Raw genomic sequence first — 18,779 nt, forward strand, 5'->3', positions numbered from 1 at the left:
TTTTTTAGAAATCGTCTTTAAGTTGAAAGTTCTTTTCATGAAATTATGCATACAAAGTATTTTATTAATTTAAAATTATTTAATATTGCATTTATATAAATCCAAATCTATATAACATTTTTTTTAAATATATCAAAATATGAATAATTTGACTAGCTTAAAATTTTATTTAATTTCAATTAAATTAATTATTGAATGGATACAATTTTGTAAACAAAATTAGCATTCTAATATTTGATAAAAGTTGTATTAGATGTAATTCTTTTTTACCTTTTATAAAATAATTTCATTCAATTTTTTTAAATATATTAAAAAAATTAATTTTTCAAAAACCATATGTATTACTATAATATTTAGTGTTTTTGAAAATCAGATGAATCGACAAACCAAATGAAGAATATTTAATAGTTCCATCGCATTTGGATTGCAATCAAACAAATAAAATAATAATAATAATAATAATAATAATAATAATAATAATAATAATGATAACAATAATTGTTAAATGGTATAAAAATATTATTAAACAAAAATAAAGTCATAACTTTATAACACTAAAATATAAATAAAGCATAACTTTATGAGTTCCTAATTTGCAAAGTATTAATAAAAAATCAAAATAAATATAGCAAATTAAATTTTAATAAAATACAGTAGTGTCAATTAACGATAAAAGTTTTGCATCCAAAATGAGTCAAATATTAATATCATTAATGTTAAGGTATAAATATTGTATAAAAATATAAATTACTAAATTATATGGTTTTTTTTTTTAAAATAATAGTTGTTAAATAATGTATACTTAGTTCTAATCCTTATCAAATAGATGTGTTTTCATATTTTTTTAAACTTTTTTCATATTAAAATGATGTTTTAATAACCAGTTAAGAGTAATTTTTGTGGTTGGTTTCTTACGTGTTTTGGACCACCAATTGACGCGGGAGCAGACTGACTTAATCAACGCCAGGTTTTTTCAGTTATCGTCTTTTAATTTTGCTTGTTATTAAATTTCAAATAGATTATATCTATATAATTTTTCTTCACTTTTCTAACGTGTCTGAATAATAGATTTATCTATATAATTTTCCTAACTTTTTAACTTCTATTAAAAAAACTAAATAATCACATTAATAAAAAAAGTTTTTAGAAAAAACATATTCTACTATGATAATTTATTTTTACCGATATTGTTTTAAAATTAGAAAAATATTCATTAACAAGTTTTTTTTTTGACAAAATTTAACAAACTACTAAATAAAATAAAATAAAATAAAATAAAAATATTATTTTTATTACTTCTTTTTAATTAAAAAATAAAAAATTAATCTACTTAAATCTTATTATATAAAGTTTGTGAATTTTTGTCAAAAAGAAATTGTGAAAACCTCGTTTTCCTTAAAATTAGAAAAATGATTTTTTGACTACTAAATTTTGACAACTTTCTCTTATAAACTTAAATATTATTTTTTTAAGTGATTTTCCATTTTTTTTATTTTATTTCTAAAATTCAAAAACCATTTAAAAAATAACAATTTATATTGTAAAAAAAAAATTGTCAAAATTTAATATTCGATCAATTTTTTTCTTTTTCCATCTATTACGCATCGGAAACGGCTTTCGTAACCTTTAGTTTCTTTTCCATTGAGTTGAGCAGTAAACTTTTTGTAGTGACTGAGTCAAACAGTTCACACTCTGCAAGAAAAGCTCCTTACGTAAGCTTCAATCCTCATCCTTTCCTTCCTTGTGTTGCTCCTCCTGAATCACAATGACTGCAATTTTCTTTCTCTTCTGTGTTTGTGTCATCGTAATCATATCGGGGGCCAGCGCTCAGACATCATGTGATAACAACAACGGCAACTACACAGTCAACAGCACTTACTACAACAACCTCAACATCCTCCTATCCAGTTTCTCTACCCACGCCGAAATCAACTACGGTTTCTACAACTTCTCTCATGGCCAAGGCACGGACAAAGCACACGCCGTTGGGGTCTGCAGAGGGGACCGTACACAGGAAGAATGCCTCAAATGTCTCAACGATTCCAGAGTGACTCTCACAAAGGAATGTCCAAACCAGAAAGAGGCAATTGTGTGGGATGGGGAATGCTCCTTGCGCTACTCTAACCGCTCCATAATTGGCCTCATGGAGAATCAACCTACGGTGCTGCTCTATTTAACGTTGGAAGTAAGGGGTTCGGTTGAGCAATTCAACGCAACGCTTAAAAGCTTGATGAGGAATCTAACACGCACAGCTGCGTCCGGTGACTCTCGTCGTAAGTATGCTACAGGAAGTGCATCTGCTCCTGATTTTCAAACAATATACGGTTACACGCAGTGCACGCCTGATTTGTCTTCCGAAGATTGCACCAAGTGTTTGGATGAAGCTGTCTCACAAATCCCAGATTGCTGTAGGGGCAGGGCTGGAGGCAATGTTTTGAAGCCCAGTTGTAGAATTAGATTTGACCCTTATCTCTTCTATGGACCCACACTCAAGCTAGACACAGATGCACCACCACCAACAACCACCCCACCACCCTCTCGCTTCACCAACAACACTTCTTTACATTCGCAAGGTATTCTTCTTCTCCATTCACGACTTATTCCTCATCCAATACCAAAAATACTTGCAAGTTGACTTAAAGGGGTGTCACCAAAAGCATATGCATAAAAGTTTGTACGAAAAATAAATCAATTTTTTATTTTTTATTCAATTTTTAATTTACTGAGAACTTGGTTTTATTCCTTTATTTATCTTTTAAGGTTTATGGAAAAGTTTTCTCCCACGACACTTTTGGCTTTGTTTCAACACTTTTTCCGCTGTCTGAGCTGTTGTGTTTTACTTATTCATCTGCCGAAGTGAAAGTTATTCTTTCTGTTGAAAATTCGTATGCACTTTTATACGGTAATAAAATTTTAAAATTTAGGTTCATGTTGGACTTTTGGATATTTTATTATTCTTAATCTGTGACCGAGGATTCTGGTTTCTACAGGAAAGAGCAACACGTCACGAACCATCATGGCTATAGCAGTGCCAGTTGCTAGTGTTGTTTTAGCGTTCAGTCTTTTATGTATATATCTTATAGTGAGGAAGCCAGGAAAAGAAATTGAAAGTAAGTCTCTGACACTCTAAACATGGATTTGCCGTCATATGTAGTAAAAAAAAAGTATAAATGATTCCTTTGTTCAAAATGCGTTTTGTTCAAATTAGTTCTTGGCAGGTAACCGGGGAAATATATTTAGCCATTTCCTGCTGTTTTTCATTATTTGAAAATTTTCTCTTTCTGTAATTTTTTTTTTCTTGCATTCACTTTCAAATAGTCACTAATGTTACCCCTGTCCTCATGCATGTGAAGTTGGAAAAAAAGAGGACAGTGACGATGAAGATGAAGTTACACTTGCTGAGTCATTGCAATTCAAATTTGAAACCATCCGAGTTGCCACAAATGAATTTGTTGATTCTAATAAGCTTGGACAGGGCGGGTTTGGAGCTGTCTACAAAGTAAGATCATAATTTCATTCGGTTAAAACTTTCATCAAAATATATGATACATCATGCAATTTGTCTCACGGATATGTACTGTCTTGGCTGATATATTTTCAGGGTCAGCTTTCCGATGGACAATCAATTGCTGTCAAAAGGTTGTCAAGTGCTTCTGGGCAAGGAGATACAGAGTTCAAGAATGAAGTGCTTTTATTGGCTAAGCTTCAACACCGAAATTTAGTTAGACTAATTGGTTTCTGCTTGGAAGGAAGAGAAAGGCTGCTTATCTATGAATTTGTTCCTAACAAAAGTCTTGATTACTTCATATTTGGTAATTTACTGCTTAATTAAACTGTTACTCTAGTTTTGATTTGAGACCAACTAAAATTGCTTTATAATATTCATATGGTTTCCATTTGTATATATAGATCCAATAAAGAAAACACAGTTGGATTGGCAAATGCGCTACCAAATTATTAGAGGTATTACAAGAGGCATTCTCTATCTCCATGAGGATTCTCAACTACGAATTATACACCGAGATCTCAAAGCAAGCAACATTCTCCTGGACGAAAACATGTGTCCTAAGATATCAGATTTTGGGATGGCAAGACTTTTTCACGTTGATCAGACTCAAGCAAATACACATAGAGTTGTTGGAACCTAGTAAGTCAGAGAATATAATGTAATTGTTGTAGAAACTTAATTTGAATCAACTGTGAAGTAAAACATGTTATACTGAAGCTTCATAGTGATTAAACGTACATGTGGTTGGCACGCAGTGGATATATGGCTCCTGAGTATGCAATATACGGTCAGTTTTCAACAAAATCAGATGTTTTTAGTTACGGTGTGCTGGTTCTTGAGATTGTAAGTGGCCGAAAAAGCATTGGTGCTCGTCATGGGGAGACAGTGGAGGATCTATTGAGCTTTGTAAGTCTTTATTTTCTTCTCATTGTATCTTCCCTCTCTCTTATCATAAAATTACTTGTTTCTTCACACAACTACTTTACAAATGAAATGTGTGAAGTAACGAACATGCATTTGAGCAATTCGTGCAGACATGGCGAAACTGGAAGAATGGAACAATTACAAATATTGTAGACCCCACATTAATCAACGGTTCGCGAAATGAAATGATGAGATGCATACACATTGGGTTACTATGTGTTCAAGAAGATATGGCTGCCAGACCAACCATGGCTTCTGTTGTTCTCATGCTTAATAGCTATTCTATCACTCTCCCAGTACCTTCTGAACCTGCATTTGTTGTGAGTAGTAGCACAAGAAGCTTTCCGAACATGTTGGCATGGGAGCATAATTCAAGGGAAACAGGATCGACTGAATCCACAAATAAATCAGCTCAATATTCAGTAAATGAGGCTTCAATTACTGAGCTATACCCTCGCTAGACTTTGAAACTTAAGTTACCTGCTTATCTTAATTTTTTGTTTTGTTCAATGTTTTGATTGTAATGTGAAGCTTAATTTACATTCTTCTAAGTGGAATGAAAAATTAATTGTACCTGAATAACGCAGATATTGATTTTATGCAGAATATTTATGCTTTGTCTTGGGTTGGCTGGCATGGTCCCGTTGCTTTTCCTCATTTCCTATTTGTTCAGATGCTCGGACTTTTCATCTTTCTTTCTTCTTCACTGCCACTCTTTTATAGTTTACGAATGGACACGCTTTCATTCTATTTAAGACCAATTATTTTTGTCTGTTGTCTTTTTTTCTCATACTAATATAATAATAAAATAAATTCGTAGAAATATAAAAGTATGAACATTAAAAGGAAAATTTAGTTTGATTTCCATTTTTAACTTTTTTTTTATTTGATTTAGTGTGAGTTATTAATTTTTTAAAAAAATAGTACATTGATCACGTTAAATCATATAAAAAATAAAATACGGAAGTGAAGAAAATAAGAACCACAGTATTATTTTTCCATTAAATGAGTCTTTCAAACGTTACACCAAACTCCAGGCAAGGAGAAAACAGCACAGAAAAAAAAAAAAAAAAAAGAGGACCACGTCATAGTTGTTAATGAGTCCAGGAAAATACTACACTTTTCACATGCCAGAATAATCAAAGCAGACCCATTTTTCTCACAACTCACTACAATTAGGGAGACTTTACAACGTGATAACTTGAGAGTATGTACTTACTACTAGTCAGAGAAACAATAGAATAATGATTTGAAGGTAATTACGCTATTCAGAGGGATTTAAGAGAGAGATATCGGAAAGAATCGATGGATTATATTATTTTTCCATCTTTTCTCATATGTAAAAATTTGAAGGATTTTTGTAAGATTACCGTGATTCTTTCTATTTTTTTTTCCTTAATTCAAATTGATTCATCTGCATATTTTTTTAATTTATATAAATTAATAACATAAATTATCACTACTAATATTACATAATTATGATAATAATATAAAAATATATCTTTTACAACTATGTTTACAAAAATAATTAATATTTTAAATATCTAAATTATTTATCAACCAAAAATTTAATATGTAAATATATTATATTTTATTTATGATTTTATTAAAATATTTTTTTTTAAATTTATTTATTAAATTTATTTTATAAAATAAATTTAACTCATATAAATATAATTTTAAATTACTTTTAACATCAATTAAATTATTCAAAAATTTTATTTTTAAATTTGTCCGCTTTCATCTTTAAATCTTTTGAAATAAACAACATAAATTTTACCTTCTAATCCAATCAAATTTATTCCCTCCCACTTTTCCGAATCAATCTTGACAAATGAACATTAAGCTCATTTTTAATAGAATTTCGCTCTTAAATGACAGTATTCTATATTTTATCTGTTAGTCTTCTTTTAGAATAATTAAAAAAAAAAAATCATTTGACTATCTTCTGAAAACATGTTCCCAACACTGTTTATATTTGACATTTTGTTCTAAAAGTCTAACAATATGTTTAGATGATTTATATGCTTTAATATAAATTTTGTGAGAAAAGTTAATTTAGACATATATTTTAATTATGTTTAATCATTTAAATGACACGTTATTTAAATTTATTGTAGTTAAGTAAGATCACCAAACTTATTGATATCATAATAATAATATAAAAACTCACACTTAAAATAAAAGACAAAAATAAAATTAACAGAACACATAATACACAAGAATATAACTTTACTGAAAAAAGAAAATACAATATTGTTCACTCTAACTAAAAAAATTAAAATGGAAAACAAATAGAAATAAAATTTCAAAAGATAAACTAATTTTCTTTCTTAATTTCTCTCTCAAACAATAAAACAATGAAAAAAAAAATCTATCTTAAAATATTTAGCTCTTTTTATAACGTGAAAGTACTAAAATATTTTTTTCTGTAGGATATATATATATATATATATATATATATATATATATATATATATATATATATATATATATGATGGTAGACTTTTTTTATTTATGCTTGGTGGTCTGTCCCAGCAATAGAAATTGAAAGAAATTTGTTTATTCACCATGAAAATAAAAGAAAAACTAAGTTTCATTTCAAAATAACCAAATAAAATTTGATTATAAAGCTAACAATTGCAGTATTTTACTCTGTCCATTTAATTTTTCTTATAGCTTAATAAAAAAAAATGTCACAAAACAATCTTACTGATAATTTCTCAAGGCGCCTTAATGCGATGCCTTGAGCAACTTGCCAATGAATTATATTGTCAAAGCAGAGTGAATGACATTTTATCATTCAGAACAGTTCTTTAAATAAAATAATGAACCATAGCTCGGGGGAATTTAGGGTTTACTAGTATAATTAAGTTTCAAATTGTTCAAAAATTTGATATTTTCAATTGATCACTTATTTAATTTTTTATTTATTGAATACTTAAAGGTTTTATATTTTTCGATTAAATTTATATTATTTAATTTTTTCATCAACTGATTAACCGTAGTTATTATATTATTTCATCATCTTATTTATTTATTTTAAATATTGAAAGATATGAAGCATTTTTTGGTAAATACAAAATTATATTACGATTAGATTAATATACGACTACGTATACTTGTCCCACATATTAAAAAATGTAAGATTGTTTTGTTAATATAAAATTAGAGTCGTCAAAGTGGATCAGAACCTGTTGGCAACCTGGCCTACCACGAGTTTGGACCAGATTTGGTTCAATTGTTTTTACAAATCTCAGTACATGTCAATTTTTGACCCAATCCACCAAGAATCCGGTTCACTCGGGTTGAACCCGTGGTGAGCTGGGTTGGCCCACCAACCTATATGGTCACACACATTAATTATGGACTTTGCAATGTTTGGCTGCTTTTTTTTTTTAACCAAACACATTAGTGGGTTGACAAATAGAAACCTAACTTCAACTCCAAATAGATGGGGATAAAGAAGATGCTTCAAAAGATGAAAATATTGTGATTTATCCATTCAAGACTCTAATATTATAGTGGGATAAGTGATAAGAATGCTTTGATATTAGATAGTAATTTTTTTTAAAATTTTGGTTTGTATTGGAGTTTAACATCATTTTGGATTGTATTAAAGTTTATTTAAATTTTAATCCAAATTTTAATTTATGACTTAAGAAAAAATTTATATTTTATTTTAATTAAGTGGGCTAGTGAACCAACCCGTTTAACCCACCAATCCGTGGTGGGCCAGGTTGGGTTTTAAGTTTTTCGGCTCGCTTATAAGTGAGCCAGGTTGGGTTGGCTCACTAAGTGACCAACCTGTAGTGGGTCGAGTCGGGTTGGGCCGGGCGTCCCATTTTGACAACTCTATATAAAATAACATAACACTTGTCGTTGTGTCACGTACTTATATCTTACTTATTAATAAAGTATCTAAAATTTATAAAGTCGTAGTACACTACAATAAAATATTTGAATGATGACCAATTTTAGTGAAAAAATAATAATTAGTCACTATATAGTGACTAAATTGACAACTAAAAAAGTTTCAAAAAATTATAATTGGTCTCTAAATTGATAATTAAAATATTTTCAATTATGAATTGATTTTTAAAATAGTCACTAACATTAACTACCAGATTTTGGCTACCAAAATAATTGGTTTCTAATTAAGAAATTTGAATTCACACATTAACAATCATATATTTATTATATTTGTAAGAATTATTATACAATTTTTAATATTCACATATCACGTAACATATCTTATTATTTTAAAGATAAACGTATCCACGTATTGGATACGTGTCATATCTCATACACGTATCGTATATGTGCATCATTGAATTTTTGTTAATATTGTTATCTAAGACGATCTCAATTAAAATAATAAAAAATATTTGTTGTTTTATATGAATTACAATTTCATTTTTATATCGATCACAATAATTTCACATTTTTTTAATAGATAGACCTCAAAATAATGAGACTACTCATATCACCTCAAAAAAAATAGCCGGCTCAATTGAAAAACGCAACAAATTTAAGTATTTAATGAAATAAAAAATATAAATGAAACTTAAATTTATTATGGATTTAAAATTTAAATAATTTTTTCATATAACAAAAATACAGGAAAAAGTGTAACAGATAAAAAAGTTTGGGATCAAAGAACACTTTATGTTGAGAATTTCAAAATGTAACAATCTTCAAAATCTGGCTTCCGAATTTCCGTAGCATTTTTTCCGATCTCTATATATACACTACATCAAACTACCGCCCAAATTCTTTATGTTGGAATCACTTAAATCTTAAGTTCAAAAGTTCTAACAACTAAATAAAAAAAGGAACATGTGATAAAATAAAATAGAAACTATAAGTATTTACTTAAGGAGAAATAATTTTTAAATGAGAAGTGAAACAAAGATAATGATGAATAGAAATAATTAAAAAATAAGTTATTATTTTAAAATTATTTTTACTCTCTTTTCTTCAACCAAACAATAAAAAAATACTTTCATCCTTCTCCTCGATTTTTTCTCTCCACCAAATACAGATTTTTTTTTTTCTCTGACATAGCCTTGTTGAGGATGATAGAGGAATGGAAGTGATGGAGGTTGGTTAAATGAGAATGAAAGCACCAATGTTATGTATTAAGAATTGGACAAATCAGGATGATAATCTATATTTGTATTATGGTGATGAATTTCTTATAATGTATAAGGAAAAAGCTACAGGTTCATCGACTATTAATCAGTTAATATTTAGAAGAATAATAATATTTTAATTCATTTAAATTAAAAAAAGTTGGTCAAAAAGAAAATCAAAATATCATTAATATATTAAAAACCATAAAGACAGGAATGAAAAAGACTCTGTATCGTAAGAGAAGATAGTTAGAGAGGAAAAATCACATCAGCCCCTTCTCTTCCCTAACCTGCTATATTTAATGTTACTACAAAATCTTGTAGTAACATGTGCCTTGGATTTTATGGCAGCCGATTATTCTTCTATTGACCATCATTTTTACTAATTTGCCCCGTGTCTCTCCATTATCCAGCTCACTTCCTTGTTGGCATTATTACACTTGACAATACTCTCATTATTGGATGTTACAGTGAAAGGTATGGGGATGAGAAGAAAACCGTGTGGGTCCGGGTCTTTGAAAATTGAGATGGAGGTAGGAGAGTCGGTTGGTTTTGCATTATGCACTCCAATTTAATTGGTCTGGAAGTGAAGGTCATAAAGGCAAAGGAGGAAAATGCGTGCCCCTAAGTTTGATAATTGGTAAGCTTCAATCCTCATTCTCGCTTCCTTGTGTTACTCCTGAATCACAATGAGTGCCATTTTCTCTTTGCTTGGTCTCTGTGCCACCATTATCATATGGCATAGGGCTCAGGCATCATCCTGTGATAACAACAAAGGCAACTACACAGTCAACAGCACTTATTACAACAACCTCAACACCCTCCTGTCCAGTTTCTCTACCCACGCCGAAGTGAACTACGGTTTCTACAATTTCTCACATGGCCAAGGCGTAGACAAAGCATACGCCATTGGGATCTGTCCTGGCGACCGTACACCAGATCAATGCCTCAAATGTCTCAACGATTCCAGAGTGACTCTCACAAAGGACTGCCCAAACCAGAAAGAAGCAATTCTGTGGAATGTTGAATGCACCTTGCGCTACTCTAACCGCTCCATATTTGGCCTCATGCAGAATCAACCTACGGAGCAAAGAGTGAGGAGAGATGATGTAAAGGGTTCAGTTGAGCAATTCAACTTAGCGCTTGAGAGCTTGATGAGGAATCTAACACGCATAGCTGCGTCAGGTGACTCTCGTCGTAAGGAGGGTGCAGGCAGTGTACATGCTCCAGGATTTCAAACCATATACGGTTACACGCAGTGCACGCCTGATTTGTCATCCGAAGATTGCTCTAAGTGTTTGGATGAAGCTATCTCAAAAATCCCAGACTGCTGTAGCGGCAAGTATGGAGGCAATGTATTGAAGCCTAGTTGTAGAATTAGATTTGACATTTATATCTTCTATTTGGGACCTTATACTCCACCTCCAGGTACTCCTCCTCCTTATACTATCTTAATTAATTCAATTCCTCCTACTGAACTAAATTCATCCATGTGGTTTTCGGGTGGTTTTAACATTTATATCTATATGTGGACAAAGTTGGTAAAAACCGTGTACCTTTTTTTATGTAATAAACTCTGTAGATCTTTGTGTGGTTTTGTTTTCCATATTCATATATAAAAAAGAAGAAGATATCAGTGTTAAATAGAGGAAAAAAATCTTAAGAAAAACAATGCCTGATCATCTAAATAACAGTTCTTAACAAAGTTCTTATGGGCAATTACTGTTATTCCATAACTTCTATCCTTGGAACTGTTTAAGATTCACCTTGTCAATTAGGATTTAAGAACCCAAAAGGACCCTTAAAAAATTGTGATAAACACCCAAAATAATTTCTACCGCTACATATGCTCTTAGATACATAGTGAGAGCGACCGCCAAAATAGACAACTAGTGAGAGATAAAAAAAAATATTGATACTAGAGTGTGTGGCGATACACAAACTCCTCATTTTGTTAGAGACCCAATCCATATAACCTTATGTGTCTTCATTTATTATTTTTTATAAGATTTTTTTATAACAAAAAAATTATTTTATAAAATTTATAAGATATTTATTTTATAATTATTTTTTTACATTATAATGTATTTATGTAAATTAATTAAAATTAAGTAAAGGAATAAGGATATAAATGAAAAAAATAATAATAATTTAGTTCAAAAAATTAGAAACCTTGTGTCACAACCGAACTCATGACGGGATGACGAACCAAAAATAAAATATAAAAACAAGTTTTGGAGTCGCCACCATAGTTATTATAGGAAGCTATGAAAACCATAAAAGGGAACAAAGTTTACGAAAACAAAGCTTGGGTTAGGGATGTCAAAAATATTTGTACCTGTAGGTATCCACGGATAAAACCCGTAATGGGTAGGAAATGAATATTAAAAATGGATACCCGCTACCCTCGGGTACGAGTATTTTTGATACCCGCATGTTAACGGGGCGGGTATGGGTATCATAGTATCTGAACTCGTGGATACCCGTACCTGCTAAACTTTAATTCATAAAAATACCCTCATATATATATATATATATATATATATATATATATATATAGTAAAAATCATTATGACCTAATTTTTTTTAAGCTGCACATCTTGTCTTCTGTTTTCATTCTTCCAACTTCAAGTATTGGTACGTTGTCTTCTTTCAATTATACCCCTTGACATTCTTCTCTTTTCCTCCTTGAAATTGGACATGTACACATCAAATCCTATATAGACAGTGACATTTATGGTATGCTTGTTGTCAAATGATGAAATCAAAATAAGAATACTTAGTACATGACAGTTGAAATTTATTATTTGATTATTTTTTTAGGAATCAAGGAGAAAGTGAACTTGTTGATCAAAACACTAATTAAAAAAATTTCATTATGTTGAACGTCATTTTATATTTATTTTTATAATTATTTGGACTTGTATGAACTTGAGTTTGTTTGAACTTTATTTAAAATTTATGACATTGATGTATTTTATTTTATTTATTTGAATTTATGATTAAATATTTGTTTTTAAATAATTTGTAAATACCCGTGGGTACCTGTAGATATCCGCGGATATGAAAAAAATAGGCAGGTACCCGTATAACGGATACCCGACGGATATGGGTACGGGTACGGGGCGGATATATATCTAGCAGGTAGGGTACGGGGGAGTTACTACCTGTACCCTACCCGCCCCATTGACATCCCTAGTATGGGGTAAGGGAGTTAATTACGCATAAAGAACGTGTTAGCACCCTACGACGCCCATCTTAAGATGGTACCTTTAATTAAAATACAAATTGATGTGGTCTCCTTTAAATGTTTATTTTACAAACAATAAAAAATAAATAAATAAATAAATAAATAATGACAAAGAAAAACAAAGGAAACACAAAAGATTTTTTGTTTTTTGGACCCGACAAGGATTACTCCTTGCTCCTACGTATCTCCATCCCTTCGTAATGGAGAATTAGGGTCACGTAGTTCTTTATGAAAAACTTTTTGAAAAAAATAATTTATTCGAAGAGGTTGATATCACTCTTTTTTAATATTTGAAAATTTTGTATTTTTTTTAGTAATCTTATAGAAGAGCGAAGGTATTAAGTACTAAGACATCGTGAGCGGTCACACAAGCACTTATACATTTTAAAAGTTAAAATGGTATTTAAATTATTTATTTGTTATTACTTCCTTTAAAATAAAAAAAAACTTTCGAAATAAGATATAATACCAAAAAATGTGACTATTATATGTCCATAATTTATGAAAATATTAGAAAAATAAATAAATAAAAGATTAAGAAATAACGTTTAGGATTAAACATATTATTTTATTATAAATTTTTTTTAAAACACTTAATATGAAAAATATGGCACAACATATTCATACAATGTTAAAACATAATATCTCTCACTTATTCATGCAACAACGTTCACTACCCAATGCAATCAACAAACATTAATCATAAAATTAATGAACCCAAAAATACATGACAATAATGCTTTTTTCATATAAAAAAGAAATAGTGAAAACATCAAGTTCAACCAAGATAATAACCAAAACTTAAGAAAGACTGCATAACACAACAAAAATAAAGTGAGTCTTGATCACAAAGAAATTTAAAAGGCAAGAAATGGTCTTAAAATTATCACATTATGGGAATCAAATCACAAAAAAATCAAAGCACAAAATAAAATGTGATCAGGATCAATTAATTATAATTAGAAAAAAATATTCTTGAGAAACATATTACTATTTTTCTCATCTGGAAAAAGAGGTATCATAAAATCAGAGCACAAAATCAGAGTAAATGATTCTAAATATTAGACCAGATTCTGTTTCTAATTATTAGACTAATTTCTTGATCTGGAGCAAAAACGACAAAGCATAGAATGTGAGTGAGAATATAAAACTTTGGATTGTCATTAGTTGCAAGAAAAGACATTGTGGATGTACAGAGTATTTTGAGCTAAAATAAAAACAAAACCTCAAAAAAAATACATAAAAAATTAAAATAGTCTCTCTTTTTTTTTATTATTAATATTATCCTATTATTATTATTTTTTATTATTATTTAAACAAAGAAAAAACTAAAAATAAAACTTTTTTTTATTTTTTTTTTTAAAAAATTATTATTATTTATTTTATTATTTATTTAGTCACGAAATTAGGTGTTTAACCGATCAATTGTTGAAATTTGATGGAAAGTGTTGGATTGCACTAATACAACGCAAACTGAATTTGAAAACGTCAACTATACGTGAACCAACCACTTAGCCACCAAGGAATCGACCTGATCACCAATTATTTTTATTGAAAATAATTTTTAACGACTTGATAAATTCTTTTGATGATTTGGATAACATTTTTTAAATGATTTCTTATTTTTTTAACTTTTTATTTTTTTATACATTAAAAAAACACTTAAAAAATATTATCTTGTAAGAAAAAGTTATTAAAATTAAATTGTAAGAATATGATTGTTCTTATTCTATCTGAAAAGGCCCCTCTCGTCCCATTTTTTCTTATTCCATAATCCAACATGGCTCAGCTTTCGCCGAGGCTACTTTCCTTTCTCTGTTGTCTTCTAACAAATTTTATATCTTAGTGCAGTACAAGACTTACACTACTTCTGTGATGATACAAACGATAGAGGAGAATACACAGCCAACAGCGCCTACCACACCAACCTCAACACCCTTTTGTCCACTCTCGTTACAGAAATCAAGTACGGTTTCTACAATTTCACAAACGGCGAAAACGCTGATAAAGTTTACGCCATTGGGCTGTGTAGAGGAGATGTTGAGCCAGAGAACTGCCGCACATGCCTCAACGGTGCCAGGATCAATCTCGCTGAACTTTGTCCAAACCGAAAGGAAGCAATTGGTTGGTTCGAGAATGAGAAGTGTATGTTGCGCTACTCAGACCGCTATATATTCGGCCGTAATGAAACAGAACCTGCTTTTTGTGCTAACAACGACACAAATGCATCGGATTTGGATAAGTTCAATGAAGATGTCAACACCTTGCTGCGTAACCTAAGGCGCATAGCTGCATCAGGTGACTCTCGTGTTAAGTATGCTGCAAATGGTATATCATCAGGTTCTAAGGTCATATATGGTCTTGTTCAGTGCACACCGGATTTGGAAGAGTCACAGTGCGCTGATTGCTTGTCTCAGTCCATTGAACGTATCCCAATAGATTGTTGTAAAGACAAAATAGGTGGTAGGATTGTTAGACCAAGTTGTAATATGAGGTTCGAAACTTCCTTTAAGTTCTACGGAGATCCAGCATTTATACCACCACCTCCTCCTTCACCTCCACCTCCCCCTCCACCTCCACCTCCACCTCCACCTCCAGGTACTACTTATACTATCTTAATTAATTCAATTTCTCCTACTCAACTAAATTCATCCATGTACAGCTTTTACTTGTGTTACAGAAAGTAATCATTTTCTTCTTCGACCTCTACTGTAGTAGTTTGGTAAAATGTGGTTTTCGGGTGGTTTTAACATTTATATCAATATGTGGACAGAGTTGGTAAAAAACGTGTATATTTAGATCGCCCAATATGGTAATCAACAAAGACATTTTTTATGTAATAAGCTCTGCATATTATGTAGATATTTGTGTGGTTTCGTTTTCCATATTCATATGACAGCAGAGAAAAAAAAAAAGCGCGTTAGTGCTACATAGTGGGGGGAAATCTCAAGAAAGATAATACTGAGTCATCTACGTCATTCTTATGGGCAATTACTGTTTTTCAGTAAGATCTATCCTTGTAACTGCTTAAGGGGTCACCGGGTCAATTATTATGTTAGAAGAACCCAAAACAAAAGGACCCACAAAAAAGTGTGATAAAAACAAAAAAAAAAAAAAACAATTTCTGCCGCTATATATGCTCTTAGATTAGCCAAAAAAACTGATAGATACAGTGAGAGAGTGAAAATAATAGACCGCCAAATGCTAATAGAGAACTAGTGAGAGATAAATAAGAATAGTGATGCTAGAGTGTGTAGTGACAAACCCTTCATTTTTGTGAGGCACCCTATCAATATACCCTAATGTGTCTTTATTTATTATTGTTTTAGGTGTTACATGGAAGTTGAGAGTGTTATGTGTTCATATATTTTTTTCCTTGATATTATGTCTATTACGATGTAATAAACATTGAGAGAAATGACAAATGTCAGTCACATGTTTTGAAAATTAGATATCCAAATATCATTCTGCGTGCTATAAAAAAACAATGTTATATCTGTATTTGATGAAATCAACCATCTGTTTTTCCTTTAGGAATTAGGATCTATCATCAAGTAACAAGTTCTAACAAACCGTGATTAGATTGCTTTAATAATTAGTTATTTGATTTGTTAATGTTTTATGGTCTTTATTTGTGCAAATGCCCCTCTGATTATTCTGATTTGTGCAGGAAAGAGCAACGCAACTATCATAGCAGTGTCAGTAGTTGTAATTGTTTCCGCGGTGCTTACTTTTATCTACATTCGTTTAAACAGGAGGAATTCATGGAAAAAGTTGGAGAGTAAGTGGAACCACTTGTTTACCGTGACATTTCTTCTATTTAATGGTCCTGCATTATTGCAGCGTTTTAAATAGACTACACCTCATCCTAACATCATAACTTAATATTGATCTCGCATCTCATATGAAAAACTTACTGTTTTAAAACCGTTCATGCATGAAGCTCTACAGGAAAAACTATACGATGATGGAATTGACTCTTCTGAATCGTTGCAAATCAGATTTAACATCATACGAGATGCTACAAATGACTTTTCTGATTCTAATAAACTCGGACAGGGTGGATTTGGAGCTGTTTACAGGGTAAGACAAGAGTTAAGCATAACTTCTTCAAAATATGGTATACATACACGTCTTGCAGAGAACATACTTTTCCTAACTGGTATATTTTCAGGGTACGCTACCCAACGGACAACAGATTGCCGTCAAAAGGTTGTCAACTAATTCTACACAAGGAGATACGGAATTCAAGAATGAGGTGGTTTTATTGGCCAAACTTCAGCACCGAAATTTAGTTAGACTACTTGGTTTCTCTATGGAAGGAAGAGAAAAGCTACTTGTCTACGAATTTGTTCCAAATAAAAGCCTTGATTGTTTCATATTTGGTAGGTTTAATTTGAATGTCTGCTGAATTGGACCATACCTCTGCTATGTCGGTTATGACATTGGCTTGACACTCAGCATAATTACATAGTCCTAAGATGCATGTGTCTTGTTTGTGTAAATGCAGATGAAACCAAGAGAGCACAATTAGATTGGGATAGGCGCTTCAAAATCATTGCAGGTACTGCTCGAGGTATTCTTTACCTCCATCAAGATTCTCGATTGCGCATTATCCATCGTGATCTCAAAGCAGGTAACATCCTCTTAGACGAAGAGATGAACCCTAAGATAGCAGATTTTGGCTTGGCGAAGTTATTTGTTGTGGACCAAACTCATGAAGATACACAGAGAGTTATTGGGACACAGTAAGTGGTAAAACTTAGCTTATTAATGTTTAGGTTTAGCAATTGAAAACTGACGTATATTCGAATATGATTTGTTCATGCTTGACTCGGATGCAGTGGATATATGCCACCTGAGTATGTATTGTATGGACATATTTCAGAGAAGTTAGATGTTTTTAGCTTTGGTGTATTGATTCTTGAGATTGTAAGTGGCAAGAAAACCATTAGCATTCAACATGGAGAAGAAACGGAATATCTATGCCATATTGTAAGTCAGAATTTTGTTACGTTTATGTTGTTTGGAGTTGGAAGTATGAATTTTGAGATGCTTACGTGAAAAAATTGATGCATGCAGGCATGGCGAAGTTGGAGGGAAGGAAGAGCAAGAGATATTGTAGATCCTACATTAAACAATGGTTCAGAAAGGGAAATAATGAGATGCATCAATATTGGGTTACTGTGTGTACAAGACAATGCAACTGCGAGACCCACCATGGCCGCCGTTGTAGCTATGCTGAATAGCCATTCTTCCCGTCTGCAAGTACCTACGGCACCTCCATTTTATGAGAATGCAATCTCTGGAAGGCATTCAGTTATAAACTATAAGTTCAAAAGAATCTGGAAGGTATTCAGTTAAATACGATAAGATCAAAAGAATCCCCAAATACATCAGATCAATATTCCCTCAATGAGGCTTCAATTACCGAGCCATATCCTCGCTACATTTTCATCACCCCCTTAGTTTATATGTTGAGATTAAGAAGAATGTCAAAGCAATGTTACCAATTACAACATTTGTTTAATTGCTTCTAGATCTTCGTTGCTTCTTGTTTGTATAAGCTGCTGTTTAATGCGTTTTTTTTAAGCCTCGAAGGAGAAATGTTAGTGAATAAATATTTTAAATATGTTATGAATTAATGATTGTCCATTGATTTGATATAGTACAGTTATTCATATGATTGATATACATATATATGATTCATTACTCTTTATGTTGTTAAAATGAAGTTAACATTGACGAAATTTTTACATATAATATAACGATCATGAATGCTATGAATGATAATGAGGATCAATAACCAACAATCATTGAAGATTATCGACAAAGAAATGATTGGCCAAAATAAAAATATGTAAAAAAGTATAATTAGATATGCTTGCTAAACGAAAGGTGTTTTTGGACCTATAGTTCGCACACCTGAGGGTGTGAAACCTATTGAGTACATATAGATTTT

At 31.1% G+C, this 18,779-nt stretch overlaps 1 protein-coding gene and 1 pseudogene across 2 annotated transcripts; both read left to right on the forward strand.

The window, feature by feature from the left end:
- The first annotated feature begins 1,648 nt into the window (after nt 1-1,648).
- Nucleotides 1,649-5,054, forward strand: LOC114191836 (cysteine-rich receptor-like protein kinase 26). The gene is made up of 7 exons (XM_028081257.2): nt 1,649-2,573; nt 2,991-3,110; nt 3,354-3,499; nt 3,602-3,812; nt 3,910-4,147; nt 4,264-4,414; nt 4,543-5,054. The coding sequence occupies exons 1-7, from the start codon at nt 1,766-1,768 to the stop codon at nt 4,891-4,893; spliced, it is 2,025 nt and encodes a 674-aa protein (XP_027937058.1). The 5' UTR covers nt 1,649-1,765; the 3' UTR covers nt 4,894-5,054.
- A 5,082-nt stretch (nt 5,055-10,136) lies between these two features.
- LOC114191831 (cysteine-rich receptor-like protein kinase 29) lies at nt 10,137-18,481 on the forward strand (annotated as a pseudogene). The gene is made up of 8 exons (XR_014983877.1): nt 10,137-10,995; nt 14,669-15,415; nt 16,488-16,598; nt 16,761-16,900; nt 16,992-17,202; nt 17,328-17,565; nt 17,662-17,812; nt 17,900-18,481. The product of XR_014983877.1 is annotated as a cysteine-rich receptor-like protein kinase 29 (transcript).
- Nucleotides 18,482-18,779: the final 298 nt, after the last annotated feature.

This window comes from Vigna unguiculata, chromosome 7, assembly GCF_037176805.1.
Source record: "Vigna unguiculata cultivar grain cowpea cultivar isolate G323 ecotype 2 chromosome 7, ASM3717680v1, whole genome shotgun sequence".
Lineage (NCBI taxonomy): Eukaryota > Viridiplantae > Streptophyta > Magnoliopsida > Fabales > Fabaceae > Vigna > Vigna unguiculata.

Excerpts from the sequence above, each read along its gene's own strand:
- LOC114191836 (XM_028081257.2), top strand. The coding sequence starts at position 1,766 with ATGACTGCAATTTTCTTTCTCTTCTGTGTTTGTGTCATCGTAATCATA. Across the intron at positions 3,111-3,353 it reads GCCAGGAAAAGAAATTGAAA|TTGGAAAAAAAGAGGACAGT; the intron begins GTAAGTCTCTGA and ends ATGCATGTGAAG. Across the intron at positions 3,500-3,601 it reads GGTTTGGAGCTGTCTACAAA|GGTCAGCTTTCCGATGGACA; the intron begins GTAAGATCATAA and ends ATATATTTTCAG.